Source organism: Ambystoma mexicanum, chromosome 2q (assembly GCF_040938575.1).
Source record: "Ambystoma mexicanum isolate Mex_15411 chromosome 2q, UKY_AmexF1_1, whole genome shotgun sequence".
Taxonomy (NCBI): Eukaryota; Metazoa; Chordata; class Amphibia; order Caudata; family Ambystomatidae; genus Ambystoma; species Ambystoma mexicanum.
This window is the reverse complement of record NC_090924.1, coordinates 1,181,234,909-1,181,261,881: the sequence shown is the minus strand read 5'-3', so window position 1 is coordinate 1,181,261,881 and position 26,973 is coordinate 1,181,234,909. Positions and strand designations below refer to the sequence as shown.

General features: G+C 50.1%; 1 protein-coding gene across 1 annotated transcript in view; it reads left to right on the top strand.

The window, feature by feature from the left end:
• NSUN6 (NOP2/Sun RNA methyltransferase 6) overlaps positions 1-26,973 on the top strand; it is a 632,060-nt gene that overhangs the window by 332,852 nt on the left and 272,235 nt on the right. Inside the window, exon 9 of the mRNA XM_069648588.1 lies at positions 18,633-18,781. Coding sequence (XP_069504689.1) covers positions 18,633-18,781 — 149 coding nt within the window. The remainder of the gene's footprint in view (positions 1-18,632; positions 18,782-26,973) is intronic.

The window sequence follows — 26,973 nt, the reverse complement described above, 5'->3', positions numbered from 1 at the left end:
TTTGTACATAACAGTACCAGGAATGCAAGTGGCTTGATTGCTCAGCTTGAAGCAGCCCAAATGCTGAGCGCAATGCAGGGTAGAATGTCCGATGCGGCGGAAGGAGCAGGGGACCTTTGTATGCAAAAAAGAGGCAGAGAGCATCCGTAATTACCCAAGAAGCCCGTCAGCCCTGATGAGTATGGGGGGGGGGGGGGTAGGTAGATTCGACCTCTCAGTAGTGAAGCACTGTAATGTAGGGCAACTGTATTGTTGAAAAGTCAAGGAATTGTCTGTGAGGAATTGCCATCTGGCAAGAGTGTAGAAGCCCTGGCTTTTTTATTTAGATTTATATAATAAAAGGCCAGATGTATGTTTGTCTGATGCAGTCATGCGCATTATAGACTACCCGCTTTGCCTATTATCACCGCTAGAGGGAACTGTTGCCTCATGCATACAATAATAAGACTTCAAGTTCATCTTCCAGCCGAACAAAATGTGCATTTCAATAATAACATACAATCAGCTGCAGGAAAGGCCCAGGGATGCCACTTTAACAGCATACTTCAGTTGAATGAAGAGAATCATGCTGCACGTGAATTGTATTAATCTTACATTCCTCAACATTATATATTTGATCCCAAAACCCGTAAGTGAAATCCAAGACAAAGTGGAGCAGATGCAACAATTGACCATATGTTCTGTGTTGATCTTTCATCGGATTCTGAGAGATTTTGTTTGAGGTTACTATTCCACGTAACAGGAGCAAAATCCTATAAAAAAGTGTTTTTCTATCAACCTAAATTACATAAAACTATACCACATAATATAATAACACTCTGAAAATGTCTTCCTTTACACATTTTAACCTGTGTGCACAGGCGTTTACACTAGTTAATCAATACAAGGATGTGGGTAATTCCATTTAAGGAAGTGCAATCTGCTAAACAAATTCCCCTTTTATATGTTCCATGCAAAAAGCACAGTGTACATCTGTTCCCTGATGGAACAATATCCTGATCTACAGCACCTGCGATCCAATGGTACAGAGCAGGTTCAGGGGTCACAGGTTCCCATTTGAACAGCTGCAGTGACAGCCAAGACTCTGCAGCGCAAGGGGCATTTAAGATATATACAGCCATTCTAAAAGCTACATAACTGTGAGAATACTATACTGGTGGCACGTTAAACTTTAATTATAAGCCGTACCTGAGTTTGTGGTGTGGTGATTAGCATCTCTCCCAATTATCCACGCTACGTCAGTTTCATATCACGCATTTGTCAGCCCCATAACCCCAGGTCAGCTGTGGAAGGATTAGGTGTATACCCCCAGTCAAGCTGTTCTTGCTACTCCCAGCAAGACTGTAGCCCTGGGGGTTGCCTCTATTTGTTTTGTTGTGAGGGCAGATAACATCCTTCCCAGAGAGACAGCCAATCTATGGGAAGCTGTCCATGAAACAAGAATCAAAGGGCACACCCATTCACAAAAGAAGTAGCCCTACACCCGGTTGCTGCATAACAAAAAATACTTTAATTCTATTGAGAGTAGAAAGGGTGGGGTTAATGTAGACGGAGGGAGATCCTTACAACTGCCTCTATCTTTCTTTCCTGTCCCCTCCACGTCATGTAGAACAAAGCACTATGGTTGTGATGTCAGAGAGGACAACGTCCACTTGTTCTAAAAACAGGGATTGCACCCCTAAAAGATTTAGTGAGATTACCTACCGGCTTTTGCCTTTAAAAGATGGGGTCTACTCCTTCATGATTCATCTCTGGACTTCAAGAATAATTCATTGGACCTCTGTTGGGGATGCAGTCCTTCTCAAAGCCCTCAGCTGGAGATGAAGACTGTCCAAGGCAGAGGCGAGTGCTGCCCCTTAACCATCATCCCCAGGGTGACCTGCTGCTGGAGCAAGACCTGCCTGTCTGCCAGCTACGCTGGTACCCAGGACCTCACTGTGCTGAAGGACTCCTGCAGGTGTGTTCCAGTCTCCCCCATGTTTGGGAGCCTGAGAAAAGGACTGCTATTGCCCCTTAGTGCCTGGAGTGGGAATGACAGCAGCTGTCAGCCAAGAGAGCTAGGATTCCTGCCATTTTATCGTCGATCCTCTGTAAACTGTGATTTGAGCCTGTTTGACTCTGTTCTAACCAAATGGACCCTAAAGGGGGTGCCTTTTGACAATCGCCAATGTTCGAACTGTTGTGCCGCCCGTTCCAGCTAGTTTGCCATCACACCAGCTGAAGTGTGTTGTTGCCTCGACTCGAGCAAATAGGCATCACTGCACCTGCATTGCTCGAGCCACTGTTCGAACCTCCAGCCCTTTTGTCATTGATCCAGTCGATGGCCGTATAGACCCTGCTGTTCTGCTTGAACTGCATCTTTCGAGCACTGCATCAAACCAAATTGCTTGTGCATCCTGTCCTCAGCTCGTCCGTCATTCAACCTCGACCGTCAAACCAAACCTGGTGTTAGGCAAGTTCTTCTCTGTTTCCTTCATCCAGTGGTGCACTCTGCCTTCCAAACCAAAATTCCTCGCCTTTTATACAGGTTTCTCCCATTCATTCCAGCCTAGCTGTCAATCACACAGCAGGGTGGCTGTACCAAGAATAGTAAAATAACTTTCATCTTACTCACTTTTTCTTTTGTGGGTCCACCACACACCACTTTATGTGGGGTGCTTGGGGGTTTCATAGGTAACTCCTTATCCCCACTTCTCATGTAACATTTTGTTACACTGACTAACTTAAATGACTGGTGGCAGTGGTTACTTTTACTACCTTTTGTACAGGCTACTAGCACGCTGATTTCTCAGCTGCAGTACAGCACCATGGGTGACCATTTTCCCAAAACTGGCCATGTCTTCTTTTTTCACCATTTTAAGTTTGTCACTTCCTTCTGGGCTTATACTCTGTCCTTTAGAGCAAATTTGTGTCCTTTTGAGCTTTGCCTTTGGTGGGTTCAGCCCTGAAGCGCCCCAGGCTCCAGTGTAACTGGGGAGGCAGGAAGTGAGGGAGGAGCCTGCAACTTCACTGTCCTTTGTCTGTAGGTATGCCTGGCTGAAACCAGATCTAACTGGGTGGCTGGGTGTCCTGCAGGACCCCCAACCCCCAGGTGATATTTCCATGACACTGAATGAATGGGATCCCGCATAAAAGGAGAGGATTGTTGGACTACAGAGTGTCGACCACTGGAACAAGGAATCCAGGATCTCGAAAGCATTGGTGAAGCCTTGCAGCTGTGCTGACAGTTTTCACATCGACAGGGAAAAGCCGCCAAGGACGACTTCCTTCCTTAGGCTTGTGCGACTGACTAGCCTCAAAACCTTCTTTATTTTGGGCCATCCTCTGACTTGCTCTGACTTTCCTCAGCTGCAGAATCCCAATACCTGTGGTACCTGGACCATTATTGAGTGCATCGTCTTCCAAATCTGGCTGAAACTTTGCAGGCATCTGGGCGGACCTTTAGAGGCAGTAATTCTTCACCAAATGTCCCCTCATCAGAGTTCTGCATTGAGAAATGTAAGGGAATCTGACTGACGATTATTTTCTTCTTGGCGCTAAGAAAAAGGTGCCAAAACCACAAAGAGCCGCTGGAGTGAGCTGAATCCATTGCTGCCGACCCCTTCTCCCAAATGCTGCCGCAGAAGCCTACCAGAGCCCCCCCCCCCTTTTGTCAGTGTTAGGAAAGATTTCTTAATTGTGGGTAATTTTCCTTCCATGTGGCAACCCCTAAACTTCTTGCTGTTGTTTTCACCGTGATCTAGACTTTGCCAGCGAAGTGCAGCCTTCTGCCGCACTCCTCTGGGCTTTCGCTCGATTCTTACGGGGAAACTGACATGCCCTTAAGACAGTCAGTACCGGGAAACGTTGTTTTCCGTAGTTCTTTTATCATGTTGCAGCTTTCGTGCAACATGACACAAGAGGGCACTGTAAGCTAAGTTACTGCTCTCTTGGGTCTCTAGTCTTCTACAGGCCCTAGACACTCTCTTTGGATTGTTAACAAACGGTGCAAGTGAATCACGGACGGGACTGGTGGCAGCGATGGTTTCTTTTTGTTTTGAGCTCCTTTTGGCTGTTTAAGCGCGTTTCTCGCGCTTAGCCCAAAATGGTGGCCTGGCTCCCAAAATGGCCAGGCCATGAGGCTCTTTGTCCTGACCGTCTTGCCCCCTTCACCTTGCCCAGGTCGAGCCGACCCGGGGCCTTCCTTATTTGGGCATGTACTTTCCCGCGAAACACAGATGCTTTCGCTGGCTTCTACAGGCCTGGTGTGCCTCCAGGATGTGGGCTGGGATGTCTGGTCCCAATACACATCCTGGGTGCCAGAGAGTCTAGTGTGTCGTGAATGCCTGGGACCACCATGGTCCGTGATAGGTCCATGTATGGTGTGAGTGTTTTGTGAGCAGATCTCCCATTGGGTCCCCTCCGTTTTGGCGCGAAGGGAACCGTGGATAAGAGGAGGCTGGAAACACCACTACCATGTCGATCTCCTGAGTTCTCACAAACAAAGGGATACAGGAGCCAAGTATCCTGCAACTACGAGGCTGAACCAAGGAATCTCTGTTGACCCGCTGAAGGACTGATCCTCTGCACGGCTGTTGCTTTGTGAAACCCTTTCTACCTCTGATCGAACGAGAAGGCTTGTACTGGTACTTCGACCCTTTGGAATAGTGGGAACAACTATTCTCGGCATCTTCACCATCTCCTGCATGTAAGCCTTCGGAAGTGTCTCTGGGCCATCCAGTGGACTGACCAGCCTACCCAGGAGTCTTGCTCTGTGACCGCCGTCAGGTTGCTGCTGTATTACTAGTCCTTGACACTCTCACACGATTCGTACACTTGGCATTCCCAGGTCTGAAGTGAGAAGTGTACATTGGGCTGAAATACACACGGCCGCTTCGTTGCCCTGCTGTGGTAACAATCTGTGCGGGTTCACTGCGTTTGGGACATCCTCAACTCTAACTTCTGCTGCAGAATCTACACGACGCCGAGACGTCCCCTGCTCGTATCTGAACCTGCCAGCACTGAAACTGACGCGGAGAAACCTGGGTCTGCCTGCATCGGGGACCGGTGAGTAGCAACGCTAGGAACTGGTCGCCCTCCTGCAGTAGCCCATAGCTTTTCCTCGCTGTTAAACAGCACACCTTTTTCGCACTCGCGCTCTGCTTCTGCCTGCAAGTGTAGGCCGCGCTTGAGTAGCAGAGATCTGTTCGCCCTCCTTTGTTCACCACTCTGAACTGCCTGACGTCCCTGAAGAGACTCCCCTTGGCCTATCGGCACCAGCATGTGCAGGTACTTTTGAGCACAAGGCTCCACTCTTCTTAGGGCTCGGACTTCCTTCTAGTTAGGTGGCCTCTGAAGGCGAACTGGGTCTAAACGATTACTTGCACTGACTGTTTTCCTCCCCATCTAGGTGGTCTGCATAGTTCGTGCTTCTAACTCTTTAGACCCTTCGGTAATTGTATATATATTGTATTTGATTGTGATGTGTTGGTTTACTTGAGTTTTATTGTGATTTCTTGCTATGGTCAATATTACAAAGGCCTTGTAATAAATGTGTCTATATTTTTATTATAACACCTGTTTGGAATAATTTGTAAGTGTCCTTCCTTTGTGTGCTCTTTACGGGCTTTCAGTCACCCTCACCCCTCTTGAGACCTAGTCTTGACCGCCGCGATCACTACCTTGATTGGTCTGGCTTGTTCAGAGGTTACCCTGTTCCAAGAAACTAGGCTGGCCTTCTGAACCTCTGCCCCTCCAGGACAGAGTTCAGAAATCCATCTTAATAGTCACTACGACCAAGGATCAGTAATCAGGCTCTGCAATGTTGCACCTAGAAGGAAGCCAGCTAACATTTCTTCTTCACTTTCAAGGTACTGTGGTGCTTGGGTTGTATTTACCTTATGCCATTTTCGGTGCTTCCTAGCTTGGGAATTGCTGTCGTCTTCAATTGAGAGTTGACCTCAACTCCTTCCTCGTGGCCTTGCAGTTTGTGCACTATCAGGAAGGCTCCCCTTGAGCTCCTGTGTTTCTTAAAGAATGATTACATTTCCTCTGAAGATCTTCATCAGAACTGGTACTGTCTGTTTCACTTTGGCTGTACTGGTTTCACATTTCATATTCTTGATCCTACTGGTTTTGGCAGTGCTGGTTCCTCCATAGGTTTCAATTGTGAACACTTTTATTGCTAGGACGCAGACTGCCTATATCCCTCTGGGAGAGCATACTTGTTATGAACAGTTGCTAAATTGTGTTCTGCCTAACTCTGAAACTTGCCCTCCCATCTCAATTTTGTAAAGGTGATATATAGAAGTGCTGATACTGACCTTAATTGGCGTCACTCTATGTGCTGGATATGTAAATCATAGACAAAGTTACCTGCCTGCATTATTGTTTCTTATATAACTTCCTTCCATTTCACATTGAATGTTATTATTAGTTGCTGCATTTTCGATTTGCTTGTGTGTTCTTTGTGTATATGTAAATGCATATATTTTAATAAATCTTTAAGTGGGCAAATGCTTACTTGGATCCCTGTGATTACTGATTTCAGCGTACTGCTTTACATCTCACATTACTCCCTCCTGAAATAAGCCTGGTTGCTCAGCCACGCTTACCGACTTGTGTAGTCCAGGCCTATTTTAAGAGTTGGGTCCCTAATACCAAGAGATCAGTCTTATGAAGTCCCAAACCAGCTGGATGTTATAAAAACATACCTAACATGCCCCGTTTTCATTTCCCTGCCTCTCTGTGATACAAATGCTCCAGCGTTTACACCTGCATGGATTGTCTTACCGGCACAAATGTTTGAGATCCCTTTGGGATCCGCCAGTTTTATGTACCAGCATAACGCAGGCGGACCTGCATGGCAGGCAACGTATACAATTAAAATTAAACTTGTAAAAGTTATATTTTATTTGTGAACATTTCTTACCATGCACGCACAACACAATGAAAAATTAAACGCTGCCCGATATTGCCCTGCACCTTTGTACTCCGCCGTGCAAACTACCAAAATTTCTCCAGCATGGGGTCTGGCATGGATTCACATGCTCATGAATATTCCCTGTCGTCAGGCTGGGAATCCTCGGTAAAGAAAAAATCAGTATCGGTTTCGTTTCTGATCTGTCTTTCTTAGTAGTAACCAATCACTGATCCCTGGGTCATACTGCCCCCAGCCAATGACTGCCCTCTCCCTAAGCCCCGCCTCTGGCAGCCATCCTCAGATTTTTACCGCACGCTCAAGTGTTGGGAGTCCTCGTGCTTTAGCTCTCGAGTTTTTGCTGAGTTTTTGTGCTTTTTCAGGAGATTTTCTCATTTTTCGGTTTAATCGAGCCTCAAGCTCCACCGTTTCTACTTCCGATAACGGGGACCCGTTTTGGAATTCTTCTACGCCCCTCAAGGGTGAAGTTTTCGTCGAGTTTACGCTTCTCGGAAGATTACGGAAGATCTGCGACCTACCTCAACGGACATGGCCCAGGACAAGGGAAGCTCGACGCCCGGATCCAAGCTGTTCAGGTGCTGCCCTGGATGCGGATTACAAAGCGTTTTCAAGGAGGACGAGCATTTGCGATGTCTGTGCTGCCTTCATGAGGACAAGACGCACGTGGAGAAGGACTGTGCGTTCTGCAAGAACCTTTCGGAACGGACCAAACAAGATCGTCATTCCCGCCTCGCCGCCTGGCTGGAGAAGGGTACAGCAGGTGAGAAGGCGAAGAAAAGGTCTGAGCGGGCTTCTAAGTCCTGTGAGGGCACCCCGGCGACGGCCAAGCACCGCGAGTCCGCGGGCACCGGGAGCGCCGAAAGGTCGGGCTCTTCGGCTGCCAGGCAGGGCGCGACTTCCCCGGCACGTTCAACCACGAGCCAGCGCTCTGGTTCAGGGAAGAGGAAGTCCGAGAACCCGGCTAAGCTGCTGGAGCAGCCCCGGTCGATCTCAAAGGGGGAGCGAGGCGCTGACCCTCCCCCCAAGGCGAAAGCCCAGGACGCACCTGAGGTGGTGAGGGCTTTGATCCAGCAGGTGAAGGCCTCTATCGAATTGGTCGCTGCAACCCTGGCGAATCCGGCTGAGTCTACGCCAGTGGAAACGGCCTCTGGGCCCAGAGTATCCCTGCCTCCGCGGAGGGTATCCTCTTTCCAGCCCATCGTTAAGACCCCCGTGAAGTCCCCGGCGGAAAAAGAGGAGGGGGGGCGGTGGCCAATACAGACTCGGAATCAGCCTCTGAGGAGGAGCTGGTGGAAACCGAGAAGGGCCTCAATGAGAGGTTCATAGACCTCAACGAGAGGTTCGAGAAGGTTCGATCCCAGGGGACGTTTCCCGCTGACGTGATCGAAGATAGCGACGATGACGAAGAAGAGGGCCCAGTGGAGCGGCCATCCCGTCTGTCGCAGCCATTACCCGAGCCCCAGGATAGCTCGGCGGCCATTTTGTTGGCGATCCAGTCCTTATGTACCGAGATAAGGACGAGATTACCACGGACCCCGACGGAGGATAGGATCCAGAACCAGGCCCGTCGGGAAACCCTCCGAACAAGCGGAGGAGAGTCCACCCCTCTCCGCCCTTTGTGCCCGCGAGGCCTGTGGACCCCTCATCCCCCTCGCCGGACCCTAGAGATGATACGGCGATGGATACAGCGACGGGGACGGACGAGGACGGCGGCGATGACGCACTGGACATCCCGTCACCCCCCCCACCCCCCGCGGGCTTCTCCAGCCGACGAAATTGGCTCCTTTCACGCCATGATAACCAGGGCATCCAAGCTCTTCCAGCTCTGCCCTGAAGAACAAAAAAAGGAAGGGTTCCTTTACCAACGACGAGAGGCCAAGAGGAAGACTGTCCTCGCGGTGCCTTTGCTCGATGACGTCTGGGACGAGGGTCTTGCTGTCCTCAAGAACCCTTCCCCGACACCCGCCAAGAGGGACAGGTACGAGAAGAAGTACCGAGTCCCCGATGCCGCCCTCTTGTGCCTCAGGGCCCAGCCCATGCCGGACTCTGTCGTCTCGGCAGCGGCTAAGAAGAAAGCAGCGGGTACGGCGGCCTCAACTTCCACTTCCCCGCCGGACAGCGAGGGCAAGAAGTTGGACTCAATGGGACGATTAAGGCGGCCAATGCCTTAGCGATCGTGGCCCGCTACGACAGGGAGCTCTGGTTCAAGATAGCTCCCTTGCTAGACTTCCTACCTGACGACAAGAGGGCGGAGGCCCTACAAATTCTGCAGGAAGGCGAGGTGGTGTCGGATCATGCCATAACGGTGGCAATGGACATTGCTGATACTGGATTTCACCAACTGCACAACAGAGTTTGCCTCCGGCGACGAGGATGGCTCAAGGCAACAGACTTTCGCCAGGACGTCCAGACCAGAGTGTTGGATATGCCGTTCGACGGCAACAAGCTCCTTTGGTAAGGCGGTGGACGAGTCTCTCCAGGCCATCAAGACCGACTCGGCGACGGCCCGGGCCTTAGGGGTACTTCAACGACGACGGCCCTTTCGGAGCTCCGGAGGCAGACAGGGTGCCTCCAAAGGATCCAGCGGTGGCTCTTCCACATACCGCCAGGTGGCTCGCTCCTCCTCCCAGAAAGCCTACAGAGGTCGCAGCAAGCAAGGGGGATCCCGCCGTCGTCGCCAAGGCGGCAAGGCTGCCTCCAAGCAAGACAGACCCGGCCGTGTCGTCGGGCCCCCACCGAAGCACCCCGGTGGGAGGCCGGCTGACGAAGTTCGTCAGCGTGTGGGAGTCCATCTCCACCGACCGTTGGGTGCTGGACACCCTGGCCAACGTGCACTCGCTGGAATTCCAAAAGAAGTGCCCTCGCATTCCTCTCGTGGCCAGGAAGGAGAATCACATCCCTCAACTGCTGTTGGAGGTAAGGGCGATGCTCAAGAAGGGTGCCATCGAGCTCGTCCCCAAGAGGCTCTGGATTATACTCAAGATACTTCCTCGTCAGAAAGAAGACAGGCGGTTGGCGCCCCATCCTGGACCTGCGTCGTTTGAACAGGTACATCAAGGCACAGAAATTCAGGATAGTCACCCTCCAGCACGTGCTGGGACAGCTGGAGGAGGGCGACTTCCTGTCGTTGGACCTGGAGGATGCTTACTTCCACATCCCCATCCTAAAAGGGCACAGGAAGTTTCTCAGGTTTGTGGTTCAGGGACGCCACTACCAATTCAGAGCCCTACCATTCAGATTAAAGTCGGCACCAAGGGTGTTCACCAAGTGCCTGGCACCAGCGGCGGCGCAGCTTCGCCTGCAGGGGATTCACGTCTACCCCTACCTGGACGACTGGCTAATCCGGGCAAGGACAAGAGAACTCGCCGTCGAACACACGGGTGAAGATTTCGTCAAACCACGCTTTTGGAGGACTCCAGAAGTTTTTCAGGCCCATCTCGATCATGGCCCAGGAGAAGGGAAGCTCGACGCCCGGAAAGCTGTTCAGGGTCTGCCCTGGATGCCAGCTTCAGAATGTCTTTAAGGAGGACGAACACTCCCTCTGCCTCTACTGCCTGCATGAGGACAAGACGCACGTGGAGAAGGACTGTGCGTTTTGCGGCAATATGTCGGGAGCGCCGAACGGTCGGGCTCTACGGGCGCCAGGCAGGGCGCATCCTCCCCGGCGCCATCAACCACGAGCCAACGCTCTGGCTCGGGTAAGAGGAAGGCCGAGCACCCGGCGAAGCTCCTGGAGAGACCCCGGTCGAGCTCGAAGGCCACATCGGAGGGGGAGCGAGGCGGTGACCCTCCCCCTAAGGAGAAGGCGTTGAGCGCACCTAAGGTGGTGAAAGCCTTAATCCATCCGGCCAAGGCCTCTATCGAGACAGTCGCGGCGGCCCTGGCTCAGCCTGTGGAGGCTACACCAGTGGTGGCGACCTTGGGGCCCAGAGTCTCCCTGCCACCGCGGAGGGAGTCCTCTTTCATGCCCATCGACAGGACTCCCATGACACCTCCGACGGAGAAGAAAAAGGGGGGGCAGGAGGTCGTTGTGGATTCGGCCTCAACCTCTGAGGAGGAGCTGATCGAAGTCTTAAGCCACGGCGTTGGCGTGGAAGAAGACCAGCCCGTAGGAGACGACGAGAACGTCGAGGGTGCCAACGGGGCTCTTGACCACCCGTTGGACTCCTCTCAAACAGTGCCGCAAGACAACTCGGCGGCCATTTTGTTGGCTATACAGTCCTTATGCTCGGAGATAAGGACGAGATTGCCGTTACCACCAACGGAGGAACCTCTCCCAACGGGGGACCCGGAGCCAGGCCCTCCTCCTAAGAGAAGGAGGATTCATCCTCCACCTCCTTTTCAACCATCGCGCCCTGCTCAGCCCTCCTCCCCGTCCACGACCCGTGGGGATGATAAGGGGACTGACACGGCCGCGACGGGCACAGACGACGAGGTTTACGATGAGGATCTCCCGTCGTCACTTCCTCCCCGGGCTTCCCCGCCCGACGAGATTGGATCGTTTCATGCCATGATCGCCAGGGCATCCGAGCTTTTCCAGCTCTGCCCGGAAGAGAAAAAGGAAGGTTTCCTTTATCAACGGCGCGAGACCAAGAGGAAGACGGTCCTCGCTGTACCTCTACTGGACGATATCTGGGATGAGGGTCTCGCCCTCCTCAAGAAGAAGTACCAGGTCCCGGACGCGGCAACCTTGTCCCTTCGGGCACAGCCGACATCGGACTCGGTTGTCTCTGCGGCGGCCAGGAAGAAAGCGGGGGGGGGCTCGGCCTCTACGTCAACCTCCCCGCCGGACGCGAGGCAAAGAAATTGGACACGATGGGACGCAGAGTCATCTCATCGGCAGCGACGACGATTAAGGCTGCCAACGGCTTGGCTATCGTAGCCCGCTACGACAGGGAGTTGTGGTACAAAATGGTCCCCCTGCTGGACTTCTTACCAGACGACAAGAGGGCGGAGGCCCTAGAGATCTTGCAGGAAGGAGAAGTGGCGTCGGACCACGCCATTACGATATCGACGGACATCGCTCCCCGGTGGGAGTTCGGCTGGCGAACTTCGTCAGCGTGTGGGAGTCCATCTCCACCGACCGTTGGGTGCTGGACGCCCTGGCCCAGGGTCACGCGCTCGAGTTTCTAAAGAAGTGCCTGCGCGTCCCCCTCCGTGGCCAGGAAGGAACATCACGTCCCTCAACTTCTCTTGGAGGTAAAGGCGATGCTCAAGAAAGGCACCATCGAGCTCGTCCCAAAGAGGCTTCGGGGCTCCGGAGTTTACTCAAGATACTTCCTCGTGAAGAAGAAGACGGGAGGATGGCATCCCATCCTGGACCTACGACGACTGAACAAATTCATCAAGGCACAGAAGTTCCGGATGGTCACCCTCCAGCACGTCCTGGGTCAACTGGAGGAGGGCGATTTCCTGTCGTTGTTGGATTTGGAGGATGCCTACTTCCATATCCCCATCCTAAAGGGACACCGAAAGTTTCTCAGATTCGTGGTCCAAGGGCGTCACTACCAGTTCAGAGCCCTTCCCTTCGGATTGAGGTCGGCACCCAGGGTGTTCACCAAGTGCCTTGCACCGGTGGCGGCGCGGCTGCGCCTGGAGGGGATCCGCGTCTACCCCTACCTGGACGACTGGCTCATCCGAGCAAAGACAAAGGAGCTCGCCGCGGAGCACACGGCGAGGACCGTCCAACTACTCACGGACCTGGGATTCTCCATAAACTACGCCAAGTCCTACCTGGTGCCCGCGCAAGACGCACTGTTTCTGGGAGCGAAACTCGACACAGTGGCGCTTCTGGCCTCTCCGTCGGAGTAAAGGACGAGGGCCATCTTGGGTAAGGTGCAGCGGATGCTGTTTGCGGACGCGGCCAGGGTGAGGTCCATCAAATCCCTCCTCGGAATGTCGTCTTCTTGCATTTATCTCATCCGCCTGTGCAGGCTTCGGATGCGCCTGTTGCAGGAGTTCCTGGACGCTCGCTGAATCCAGACGACGGGCAGTTTCGAGGGCAGGATCACACTCGACGAGAGCTTCCGACGAGCGATCCGGTGGTGGGGCACCCGCACGCATCTGACGGCGGGCATGGACTTCCAGACCCCGGGCCACCAGAAGACATTGACCACGGATGCCTCCCTGGAAGGGTGGGGAGCGCACACCGAAAATCTGCACGCGAGAGGCCTTTGGCTGCCGACGGAGAAGTCCCTCCATATCAACGTCCTGGAACTCCGGGCAGTGTTTTGGGCCCTCAGGTCCTTTCTTCCGTCCCTCAAGGGCGAGGTGGTGAGGATCTTCCGACAACACCACCACCATGTTCTACATCGGGAAGCAGGGCGGTACCAGATCCCCAGCCCTGTCCAAGGAGGCTCAGGATCTGTGGCATTGGGCCGTCGCCCAAGGGGTGTTTCTGGTGCCGTTTCATCTGGCAGGGATAAAAAACACCATCGCCGACTCGCTCAGCAGAGAGCTGCGCTCGTGCCACGAGTGGGAACTACGACAGGATCTAGTGGACCGCCTCTTCCGACAGTGGGGCACACCCCAGATCGATCTGTTCGCGACGGCGACGAACTCCAAGTGCCAGAGGTTCGCCAGCAGGTTTCCCCAACCGAGGAGCATGGGCGATGCTTTCTCGTTCCCCTGGGAGGGCCTATTCCTATATGCGTTCCCTCCATTGCCGCTGCTGATCCGGCTCATCAACCAGCTCAAGAGGTCACGGTGCAGGATGATCCTCGTCGCACCTGTGTGGCCGAGGCAGATATGGTTCCCGGACCTTCTGGACTTGTCAGCGTCCCCGTCAATCAAGCTGCCAGTGGACGCCGATCTTCTCTCCAGGGAAGGAGGCGCCATCCTCCATCACGACCCGAAGTCGCTGAACTTGCAGGCCTGGCTCCTGCAGCGTTAGAGTTTGGAGGTTATGACATACCGGCCGACTGCAGAGAGGTTCTTGCAAAGGCCAGGGCGTCCTGAACTCTTAAATGCTACGGACACAAATGGAAGAGGTTCTCTGTCTGGTGCCACACACAGAAGATTAACCCTCTACAGATTACGGCTCCTCAAGTTCTGCCGTACCTGCTGACGCTGGCCAAGGCGGGACTGGCGCACGCTTCCATCAAGATTCATCTTGCTGCGATCTCCTGATACACCAGAACCACGGGACGGACGTCTTTGTGGTCTCATCGTCTGGTGAAAGAATTCATGAAGGGACTGTTCAGATCGTTCCCGCCGGTGAAGGCCCCGGCCCCGGTGTGGGAGCTCAACGTGGTGCTGCCCAAGCTCATGGGACCTCCGTTCGAGCCTCTGCACTCAGCTCCGTTGAAGTTCTTGTTGTGGAAAACTGCGTTTCTTGTGGCCATCGCCTCCGCACGACGGGTGGGAGAGATCCAGGCCCTTTCCTGCAAGCCCCCCTTACTTGACTTTTCACGAGACGAGGGTAGTGCTCAGGACGCACCCCTCCTTCATGCCCAAGGTGCCGTCGGACTTCCACCTCAACGAACCCTTGGTGTTGCCTGTTTTCTTCCCGTCGCCGGCTGAAAGGACTTTGCACTCGCTGGATGTGGCTAGAGCGCTGAAGTTCTACGTAGACCGCACGAAGAGTTTTCGGAAGACGTCACAACTTTTTGTGAACTTTGGACCTGTCAATCATGGGAAGGCTCTCTCGAAGGCTTCCATTTCCAGATGGCTCTCCGGCTGTATCATGTACTGTCATCGGTTGGCAAACCGACCGCTGCCTGGCCGTCCGAGAGCCCATTCCACCAGAGCGATCGCAACTACCACGGTGTTCCTATCTGGTGTGCCCTTGCTGGACATCTGCAGGGCTGCTACGTGGAGGTTGACGCACACCTTCACGAAATTCTACTGCGTCGATCGGGATTCCAGGGAGGAGTCCAGGGTCGGCCAAGCAGTGCTGCGCAACCTGTTCGCCTAAGGTGAGCCTGGTGAGGAGGTAAGAATTGCTTAATGTTGAGTTTTGGATGTAATGCTTAATGTTGAGCCTTTGCCACCCCCCGTGGTTGTGCATGTGTGTACTGCTATGTATTCTTTTATTCATGAGCATGTGAATCCATGCCAGACCCCATGCTGGAGAAGGAACAAGTTACTTACCTGTAACTGTTGTTCTCCAGCATGGGTCTGGCATGGATTCACATGCAAACCCTCCCGCCTACCCCTCTGCGGCTCTTCACTTGGTCATACTGCCACTTCACGTGCTACCAAATCTGAAGATGGCTGCCAGAGGCGGGGCTTAGGGAGAGGGCAGTCATTGGCTGTGGTCAGTATGACGCAGAGATCAGTGATTGGTTACTACTACGAAAGACAGATCAGAAACGAAACTGATACTGATTTTTCTTTACCGAGGATTCCCAGCCTGACGACGGGGAATATTCATGAGCATGTGAATCCATGCCAGACCCATGCTGGAGAACAACAGTTACAGGTAAGTAACTTGTTCCTTCACCATCAACTACCCCAAATCCCACCTGGTTCCATCGCAAGTAGCGCTGTTTCTGGGAGCGAAGCTCAATACAGTGGGGCAATTGGCCTCCCCGTCGGAGGAGAGGACGAAGACCATCCTGGGCAAGGTACGGCACCTGCTAGCCACGGACGTGGCCAGGTTGAGGTCCATCAAGTCCCTCCTCGGGATGATGTCCTCATGCATCTATCTTGTACCCCTTTGCAGACTTCGGATGCGTCCGCTACAGGCGTTCCTCGCGCCCGCTGGTTTCAGGCGACGGGCTGCTTCGAGGACAGGATCCCTCTCGATGAGGAGTTCCGTCGGGCGATCCGATGGGGGGGGTACCCGTGCTCACCTCACTACAGGCACAGACTTTCAAACCCCGGCATTTCAGTAGACGTTGACGACGGACGCCTCTCTGGAGGGTTTGGGGGGGGCCCACACCGGAGACCTCCATGCAAGAGGCCTTTGGCTCCCGGAGGAGAGGTCTCTCCACATCAACATTCTGGAGCTCTGAGCAGTGTTCCGGGCGCTAAAGTCGTTCCTTCCGTCCCTCAAGGACAAAGTGGTGAGGACCTTCACCGACAACACCACCACGATGTTCTACATACGGAAGCAGGGGGGCACCAGATCCCCAGCCCTATCCAAGGAGGCCCAGGATCTGTGGCACTGGGCCGTTCCCCAGGGGATGTTTCTGGTTCGCTTCCACTTGGCATGAATAAAAAAACACCATCGCCGACTCACTCAGCAGGGAGCTGCGCTCGTGCCACGAGTGGGAACTACGGCAGGACCAGGTGGACCGGCTCTTTCGAGGATGGGGTAAACCCCGGATCGACCTTTTCGCAACGGCGACGAACTCCAAGTGCCAGAGGTTCGCCAGCAGGTTCCCGCAACCGAGGAGCATGGACTATGCTTTCTTGTTCCCCTGGGATGGCCTGTTTCTATACGTGTTGCCGTTGCTGCTCAGCCTCATCAACCAGCTCAAGAAGTCCAGGTGCAGAATGATCCCCGTTGCACCTACGTGGCCGAGGCAGTTCTGGTTCCGGACCTTCTGGACTTGTCAACGTCCCCACCAGTCAAGCTGCCGGCGGACGCGGATCTTCTCTCCAGAGAAGGAGGCGCCATTCTCCATCCACCCATAGTCGCTGAACTTGCAGGCCTGGCTCCTGCAGCACTAGAGTTTGGAGGATACGATATCCCGGCTGACTGCAGAGAGGTTCTTGCAAAAGCCAGGGCGTCCTCAACTCTGTCTGGTGCCGTGCACAGAAGATTAACCGTCTGCGGATTACGGCCCCCCAAGTACTGCCGTACCTACTGTCGCTGGCCAAAGCTGGACTGGCTCAAGCCTCCATCAAAATACATCTGGCTGCCATCTCCCGATATACCAGGACTGCAGGACGGGCGTCCTTGTGGTCTCATCGCCTGGTGAAGGAATTTATGAAGGGACTATTTCGATTGTTTCCGCCGGTGAAGGCTCCTGCCCCGGCGTCGGAGCTTAATGTGGTGCTGACCAGGCTCATGGGGGCCCCATTCGAGCCTATGCATTCGGTGCCTTTGAAGTTCCTGTCATGGAAGACTGCGTTCCTCGTGGCCATCACCTCCACACGACGAGTGGGAGAGATCCAGGCCCTATCTTGCAAGCCTCCATACTTAACTTTTCATGACACGAGGGTGGTGCTGAGGACGCACCCCTCCTTCATGCCCAAGGTGCCATCGGACTTCCACCTCAACGAGCCCTTGGTGTTACCAGTTTTCTTCCCGTCCCCTTCGACGCCGGCCGTGAGGACTTTGCACTCGCTGGATGTAGCAAGAGCGCTGAAGTTCTACGTGGACCGCTCAAAGAGTTTTCGGAAGACGTCACAACTGTTTGTGAACTTTGGGTCTGTGAATCAAGGGAAGGTTCTCTCGAAGACTTCCATTTCCAGATGGCTCTCCGGCTGCATCATGCACTGTCACCGGTTGGCAAACCGACCGCTGCCCGGCCGTCCGAGAGCCCATTCGACCAGAGCGATCGCTGCTACCACGGCGTTCCTGTCTGGTGTGCCCCTGCTGGACATCTGCAGGGCTGCTACGTGGAGGTCGACGCACACCTTCACAAGATTCTACTGCGTCGATCGGGACTCCAGGGAGGAGTCCTGGGTCGGCCAAGCAGTGCTGCACAACCTGTTCGCCTAAGGTGAGCCTGGTGAGGAGGTAAGAATTGATTAATGTTGAGTTTTGGATATGATGCTTAACGTTGAGCCTTTGCCACCTCCCGTGGTTGTGCATGTGTATACTGCTATGTATTCTTTTATTCATGAGCATGTGAATCCATGCCAGACCCCATGCTGGAGAAGGAAATGTTACTTACCTGTAACTGTTGTTCTCCAGCATGGGTCTGGCATGGATTCACATGCGAACCCTCCCTCCTACCCCTCTGTGGCTCTTTACTTGGTCATACTGCCACTTTGCCTGGTACCAAATCTGAGGATGGCTGCCAGAGGCGGGGCTTAGGGAGAGGGCAGTCATTGGCTGGGGGCAGTATGACCCAGACATTAGTGATTGGTTACTAATAAGAAAGACAGATCAAAAACGAAACTGATACTGATTTTTTCTTTACGGAGGATTCCCAGCCTGACGACGGGGAATATTCATGAGCATGCCAGTCCCATGCTGGAGAACAACAGTTACAGGTAAGTAACTTGTAGCGGGGAGTTACCTACGTGTATGTCAACACGTAATGGCTCTCTGCGGCCAAATTATAATTTTTTTTTTCAATGCGTTCCATAGTGATTAACCAATAGGCCGGGCTTCATTCGGCTCTATACACACATCTTGGGCAGATTTCATAGCCAAAATAGTGTTGGTAACTGTTGATGAGACAATCAGTACAAGTGAGAAAAACAATATGATCAAATGTCGTTTTCATGTACAGCAGCCACGTGGTTTATAACCTATCAGAGAAAACAAAACGTGTCTTAACATAATGACATAACATTGATTCACACCTGCACATTGTATTCTGCTACCCCACCACTTCTGGGGCTTGCACTTCTTCAGCCATGCATACACTTGTTACTGTGGCTGTGCAGTCTAGAAATGTATAGTTGTATGCCTGGAGGTACCTGTTGCATATCCCACTCGCTATGCTTCTATTGCTTTTTTGTCTACTTTAAGGACGGCAGGATATATTGTTAAACGTTGACAAGTCAGCAAAATAGTTACACAGTGAATTGCGAGAACTTTGGTTATTATGAGTCGTTTTTAATCGCTTTAATTTTAATGTATCCACAGAGGGACCACCATTTCCGCCAGAATACTTTGATAGAATTCTTCTTGATGCACCTTGCAGCGGTCTGGGACAAAGACCAAACATGGCTTGTGCCTTTACTCTAAGGGAAGTGACCTCCTATCCACCATTACAGCGGAGACTTTTCACGGTGGTATGTGTTTTGTCCAATATGCAATATATATCAGGGAAATATTAGTGTTTTTATTTCTTAATACGATTTGTTCAGTAGGTACTTAAAAAGGTTTAAAAATAAAACCAAATAAATCTTTACTAGCCAGTGCGTTATTGCAGTGGCGCATGCGTCTGCTACTTTTATCAATAGGAAAGATGCTAAAGAGTTGCAATATTGAGTAACGAAGCGAACTTTACACAAATATTACAAAGAGCTCATTATAGCCTTCTAAAACAACAGTGCCACGTACGATTGAGCTTAAAGTGAAGGCATACATGCTGGCAGAATAGTTTCAAGTAAAAACAAAATAAGCTCATGTTTGGAATTGCAAGCCCCGACATGGTTCTGGGAAAGCTTCTAGGCAGCACATGGAACAAAAGCATACAAGTTGTAGTCAACCTTTCAATGCTCGGTGCTATCTTATTCTGCGATAAATGTGTATGGAAGCAAAGTACATAGGCTGCATTCCGAACAATTTGTTACATTTTGAGCACCATAAATGGAAAAAAGATATTCTTTTGGGAGCCATTCACATAAAATCATTGGGAACAGGCTAGAACACGGAGCGACATATTAAAGGCACGGGAGACTTGAGGCTCAATTACTTGGAGGTGAGAGTGGATTTGGTTACCCTGTATTTTTATATAAATTACTATTACAGGAGTTAACAGGGAACATGTAGGGTAGGGGGAGGGAATAAGTCAGTTGTTTATTATTTCAGTTTATAGCCCATGATGAAGAAATTGTAATACTACACCGTCCTGTCCCCATTTCCTGCCTGCCTGGCACAGGACAAGTGTGACTAGCGCAGCTAACCAAATAATATTCATATCGCTTTATTAGACCTGCTGCGTGTAACTCAATGACGCCCTTGCTCTGTCCCCATTGGCACGCCCATATCTTCACTCAACACTCTTAAAAATTGATGTGCATGGCCCAGCTTTCTTGTGCCATGCTCAAATCCTTTATTTTCCATATTGCCCTGGAGTCCCACATTAATTTCTCACCCTTTGCCTCTTCTTTTCATCTTAAGGTTCTTAATTCCAACACTGCCGCCTGTACAGAATTTCTCTTTATCCGATCCTCTTTGGCACCACCTGCCGTATTTAGGCGCTAAGCACTCACGGCTGAAATTAATCTGCACTCACTTTTAGCTCCATCGATGGATCCCGTTTTTTTTAGGGGTTTCTGTTGTTTTCTGCACCTCCCTGTTTGAGCAAGCAGGCTCATGACAGCATATAACTCCCATCTGCTGGCCGGATGAGTGTCCACGTAAGCAGTTGAGAGAGGTGATAAGGGAAGGATGGACAAGTAATGGTTATTGATATAAACTTGTTAAAATGACAACATATGTGTTTGCTGTAACCAATAAACAGTCTTACATTGAAGTTACCATCTGTGAGTCATCACTGTGTGCATCTTTCAATACAACATACATTGGCGACAGAATGGGATCAGCTGCTGTGGGGAGATAGCCTGAACTACACCCACTGCCCCCAGCAGACCATCCATCCACCCTGGAGTGGGAAATAGCAGGGAACAAGTATTCCCCTTGGAAAAGACAAATGCAAGTGCCAGTAAACCGGGCACAACAGATGCCAGAGAGCAGGAACAAGTTGATGCTGGTAAGCAAGGATTGGATTTGAGCATTGACTACCTGTGAACAGGTGTGAAGTGCAGATCAGTGCCATGAGCAAAGGGTGCAATGGGCAGTAGAAGTGCACACACTACAGACAATGAGAAGCACACTACAAGCTGATGGGGGTGTTTGAACAGCTGAAATTGACTCGGGATAATGAAGCACAAAGGATGCAATGAAAACTGTAAGTACAGAACGTAAAGTACAGCTGTTAGGCAATATTTTATGCAGTACCCTGTGGGAGACTGCACCAGCCTTGTCCTCTTGGCAGTAGTTAACCCAACCTTTGGTGTAAGCATGTACTACACAAGTTGGTAGAGTGACTGAGCAGCCAGGCTTATCTCAAGAGGGTTCAATGAGAGCTGTAGGGTTATAACATAGAGATTCACAGTGACAAGTATCCAAATAAACACTTAGCCTCAATGTTTCTTGATTAAACAATTATGTATTAATTTAACAGTCAGTTCAATAAGCCTTCCTTAGAAGGGAGCAAGATATGTAACACAATAATATACTTCAAAATACACACACTGTTTCTTTAAATCAGTAGATTCACATTTGGGATGGCCCACAGATACTGCCTACACCCTGAGGTGACTTAAATAACTAGGACACTGTGGACGTTGATATGTCACTGGCACATTTAGAGCAATACTGAGTTTGGTGTCAAAGAAACGGTTTTAGGGAATAAAACAATGGTTAACACATATTCTTTAGCAGTTAAGTACTTTTTGAACCCTCCAATGCAAAGGAAAATTAAGCCTTTCCCCAGAAACTGTTAAAGCACAAAGTCAGAGGTAAGAAGAGTCTTTCAGGGAACCAGGAAGCCAATGTTAATTGAGCGAAAGTCTGGGTGAGCTGAAGCACTTCTTGCAGCACAATGTTTTAGAGGTCTTTGAAGAAAATTAAATCACTGTAGGGCGACAAGCTGGGAGCCTTGTGAGGGGCAAAGCTGCAAGCTACTCTGCAAAACTAACCAAGACAAGTCTCAATTGAGAGCTAGTAAGGCTACACAGCAAGAGGCAAGTCTCCTTAGTTTTGCAGTACCTTAGGTCTGAAGAAAGTGGTTCCAGCCGGCTTCTGTGTAGGTCTGCAGATCCTGTTCCTGGTCTTCAGTCGTGGGGACAAGAGGGAGGACGTCTGGGGACTCATGCACTATGAATTGAAGGTCGACAGCGGCGATGGGCAAACTTCAGATCAGCGTCACTTCGCAGTTTCAGCTTCTCGTGGCTCTCACAAATTGCACTGTCGCTGTTCTCGGATACCTTTATGGACTTTCCTTGCATCTGGGTTCCAGCATTCCAGCACTCTGTTGAGGTGGCTCAAAAAAAATAAGCCATTCGATTCTGGTGTTCCTCTCCCTGGCAATCGGTTCCTGCAGCAGCAATGGAAGCACAGCCACCTCAGAGAGGATGTCCAGACGAGTTCGCTTTGGGGTTGATTGGTCCCACCAACCCAAGGGGAGAAGTCGTCCATTGCAGGGTTTCTCTAGTCGAGGTTAATTCTGAGCTTCAGCAATGCAGCAGACTTCACTGGGCAAACTAACGATCCAGGAGTTGCAGCAAGCGCCTCTTCCAAGTTCTTCTTTGAATTCCTTCATCCAGTGGTTGACTCTGCCTTCCAAGCCAAAAGCCTCACCTTTTATGCAGGTTTCTCGCATTCATTTGCAGCCTAGCTGTCACTCACGCAGCAGAGTGGCTGTTCTCCAAGGAAAGCCAGCCAGCCAATCACCTTTTGGGTGCCTTCCTGTAAGCACAGACTTGGATTAAGCACAGGTCGTTTTGGGCACCTGCCTCACTTCCAGCCCTGCCAGACACGCTGGAGCCAGAGGCCGGCTTCAACATTGAATCCTGCCAAAGACAGAATGAACAAAGGGACCAAACCTGGTTTGGAACGCAGAGTAAATCTCAAGAAGGACCTTTCCAACAAGAAATGATGAAAAAAGAAGACAGGGCCATTTTGACAACATGGGCACCCATGGCTGCTTTACTGCAGCTGCAATTGCAGCCTGCGGTAGGAACACTCAATGGTAGAAAAAAAGTAAACCACTGCCACCAGCTATTAATTGTAGAAAGAGTAACATGAAAATGTTACATGAGAAACTAGAAAAAGGTGAGAAACTGGACAAAGGGGATACTAAGTAACCCCTCCTGCACCCTATGGTAAGATAGTGTGTGCTGGGCCTAGAAAGTTACAAAATGTAAGTAAAGTCAATTTCGCTTTACTGTTCTTGTAAACAGTAGTTTATCCAAGAGAAGTTATTTAAACCTTTGGGAAATCTGGAAGACTTTCCTGTGCCACTGCACTGAAGGTGCTGTGTGACACAATGTAAAACGATGATGCCTATGGAGTTTGTCAGACTCCAAAACCAAAAGAATCGGCGTTCAAATCAATGAAAAATACATGAGAGAGTGGGAAAAAGGTCTCCCTCTCTCTAGGTTAGAAATTAAAAGTCCTAAAGTCCAGCAAGTACTGGAAGGGAATTAGCACATTTCTGAGAATTAACAGCATTGAAGTTAAGATTCATCATATATTAAATATGTAGGAACATGAAAAATATGAAGCTTAAAGTGGATACAACCTATCATTTCAACATGCAGCAGGAGCTATATTGCATCTTTTGAAAAAAGTAAGTATTCAAACAATTGTCACAAGTCTATTCTTACTTGTGACTACAGAGTGCACGCATAGAATCAGCGACGCGTTCAAGAATGTGAGGCGTGCATATGCAACTGTATCAGACTCCATAGAGAAAGGGACTAGGAACTTGAGAACGTTGTGATTTAATGGTGCATACACGGAAAGAAGAATGCAGTTAGGAAGAACTCAAAATTACGTAGAATTTTTTAAACACTGCAGTGACAAGTAGGAATTAACTGCAATTGGGACCGAATGGTGGAATTAGTAAGGAAGCAAAGCTAAAAGCTTCAGGTAGTCCCCAAATACGCTGTTAACGCAACAAAAGAAAGGGGCACAGGGCTTAAAGTTAAGGAACTATTATACGGGAATCCGTGTTGTGTGACACTTGTGTCAAAGATTATGTCGAGAATAAAAGGTTTGTAAAAAATGCTTTAAGGTTCTAAATCAAAAATCGGATTTCACAGACTTGTTAACGAGTAATGTGTGTTTAGGAATTATGCTTGAGAGATATTGAAACGGCATCCTGGTTTAAAGTCAATTATGTGTTTAAGTGGTGAAAGATGAAATTGCAGTGAATGTTAAATGCAGTGTATAACATGAAGTTACTGAGGAAGTGAATGGATGGGAATAAAATGAGTACTAAATGCATGAGTATTAAATGCAATGTTTAACATAAGTGAATTAATTGGAATGAGCACAAGAAAGAGAACGCTTTGTATGAGATGTCCTGTATTGAGCGAGCACTTGTAGTTAATATATAGAATGAATTAAGATCAGATAATAGTGCACATTAATAATGTTAGTAACTTAACTCAATTATGTGCTAAGAGCACATTGATAAGGTGGTGGTACACGATGCACACCCATCTATGTATTTCAGTGTGTTTGGGAGCACATTTGTTGTATCCCAAGGGTATGTGCTTGGAGCAAGTTGATGCAGGGTGGCACACGATGCACACCTGTGCAAGACAATGCACTCTAATGGGAGCACATTTGATGCATCCCAAGATGTGTGCTACGAACATGAGGGAAAAACAAACGCCTTTAAATACAGCAGTTAAAGAAGTGGCAGGGTCCGCCTGGTGAAGGTGTTCTCTCTGTAGGTTGTCTCAGAACTTACATAATGAAATATCTCCTCTGTTCCAACTCCCTGTATGTTCACCCCTTTTGCTTGATCTGGGGCAGGCAGGGAGGATTGGTTGTGTATAGGAGTTCCAGTCACGTCACACTGTTATAAGGGTGAAGAATGTAACGGAAAGTCTCCCATGCCATAAAGAAAAGGACCCGATACCTGAGGAACGTTAGAAGTAAGGAAGGAAAACTCTCTGAAGGACTTCACAGGAGCTCACTATACTGTGGGAGTGAAGATTCGGATTTCATTCCAAGTGGAACGAAAAATATGGTAGAATAAAGATTTTCCATAATAACTTACTAGAAAGTCTTAATTTTATTAAAGACTCGGAGGCGAGCATTATGCTTCTCTTTCTTTTATTCGACAATAAAGAAAAGAGCTCAGCAGCAAGATATTTGTGCACCAAAAGTGAGTGTGCCATGAGTAATGTGCAGAAAACAGCTGCACCAAATATATATAATAAACATAGCAATATAACAGTAATATAACAGTAACGTCTTAACATAAAAGGTAAGAGTCTCTGAAGAAAACTACATTTCCCAGGGAGCTTGGCTCCAGTTCATTTGAGGCCATCAACACGTGACCTAGTCCACCAATAGTAGTTCAGATCCCCTGCATAAACAGTCCTAAACATGACACTTCCTCTTTCTGGGCTGCGAACTTGGCTGTCCATAGTAGGAGATAATTGTAGCTAACTTGAAGAAGAAGAACTTGTCGGGCCGTGATCAGGCAGACTTGTCTGCAGGCGCTGTCAAGAAAAGGAACATTTTAGTCTCTTGAATATGACAACCCTAGATCCCTTATCAGGGTGGGAGAAAATCTTGGAGTTATTCCGATAGGGTACTGAAAATTTCAGAACATTAATCTTTACATTACATCTTAATTAACATCAGGTAACATGTTCTTTTCTCGCCAGGTGGGATAATGCTCACCTCCGAGTCTTTAATAGAATTAAGACTTTCTAGTAAGTTATTATGGAAAATCCTTATTCTATGTCAAGAACGGAGGCTCCCATTATGCTTGTTTAAAGCTTACTTACCACTATAGATGCCGGCTGATCTACTGGCTTTAGGTAGAATTGTTTGAAAACTGATTCACTAGCCCAGGCTGCCATCCTCATGATATCTTCTAGGCGAACTCCTGCCTGAAATGCTTTAGAGGCCATAGCTCCTCTAACTTAGTGGGCTCCGAAATGCTTGGTGTCTATCCCTGCTTGAGCTAGCATCCACCGGACCCTACGTGCTAAGCTCGGTGCTGATACTGCTTTGTGCGGTTTACGCAGAGCGATCAGTAGCTGCCCGTTAGGGGAAGTTCTGAGTGGAGCCGTCTTTTCTTCGTAGACTTTCAAGCATTTAACCAAGCAGAGCTTCGGTTGATCTCTAAAGGCGGGATAGGAAATCACCCTGGAATTGCACTTTGTTCTTCTATGAATATGGAATACAATGCCATCAGGAGAAAAGGTTCTGCCTGCTAGATCTAGAGCTCGGATGTCTGAGACTCTCCTGCAGGAGACCAAGCAGAGGAGAGTAGTGAGCTTGCCAGATAGGGCTGTACGCGATAGTTCTTTGTTATGAGGCCATGCCAGAAAAAGGTTCAGTACTTTATTAACGTCCCAAAGCTTGTCGTAGCGAGCTGGAGGTGGGACGGTAAGCCTTACACCCTTGAGCAACCAGCAGACGAGGTGGTGTTCTTCTGCTGGTACTCCTTGGATAAGGTCATGACCTGCGGAAATTGCCGAACGGTAGGCGTTCACAGACCTGTAGGCGAGCCCTTTTTCCGCTAGGGATGCTAGAAAATTCAAAATCTCTTCTATAGGTGCTGATATTGGATGTAATCCTTTCTCACGACACCAGGAGCTCCAGATGCTCCAAGAGTTGTAGTATCTCTTCCGGGTACTAGGAGCCCAGCTCTCTTCGATAAGGTTGATCGCTTCGTGAGACATACCTGGGACTCTCCATCTTGACCTGAAATCCTCCAGGCAGCTAAGGTCAGAGATCTGTTGAGGAGGAGAGGATGACGTTGACCTGATGGATCTTATAGGAGATCCGGAAACTGGGGTAGTAGGATTGGAGAATCCGTAGAAAGTTCCAGAAGAACTGGATACCAAGTCTGAGATGTCCAGACTGGCGCTATAAGGATCAGATTTGCATGCTCCTGACGGCCTTCGCTAGGGTCCTCGCTATCAAAGAGAAAGGAGGAAAGGCATACAGTATTCCCTGGGACCATGACTGTAGGAATGCGTCTGTTGCAGCTGCTGCTGGGTCCGGCCTCCAGCTGTAGAAAGCTGGTAGTTGGGAGTTGAGTCTGGAAGCAAAAAGGTCTATGAACATCGGACCCCAGATCTCCTGAAGGCGGAGGAAAGTCTCTCTGTTGATTCTCCAATCTCTGTAATCTGTCGAGTGGCGTGAGTGCCAGTCTGCTACTGCATTTGAGAGGCCGGGAAGGTACTCTGCTGTAACTGAAATCTGGTGATCCAGACAGAAATGCCAGAAGTCTTTGGCTAATTCTGCTAGGGGTCTCGACTTGGTGCCGCCCAGATGGTTGATGTATCTTTCCGCTGAGATATTGTCCATCTTTAGCAAAATACAGCAACTCGCTTTGTCTTTGGCAAAAGAGCGCACTGCAAAGGAACCTGCAAGAAGCTCTAGAAAATTGATATGAAGGTCCAGCTCCTGTGGGGACCAAGTCCCTCCCGTGGCTATGGGACCTCATCTTGCTCCCCAACCGTAGCGACTGGCATCCGACTCGATAATAATATCT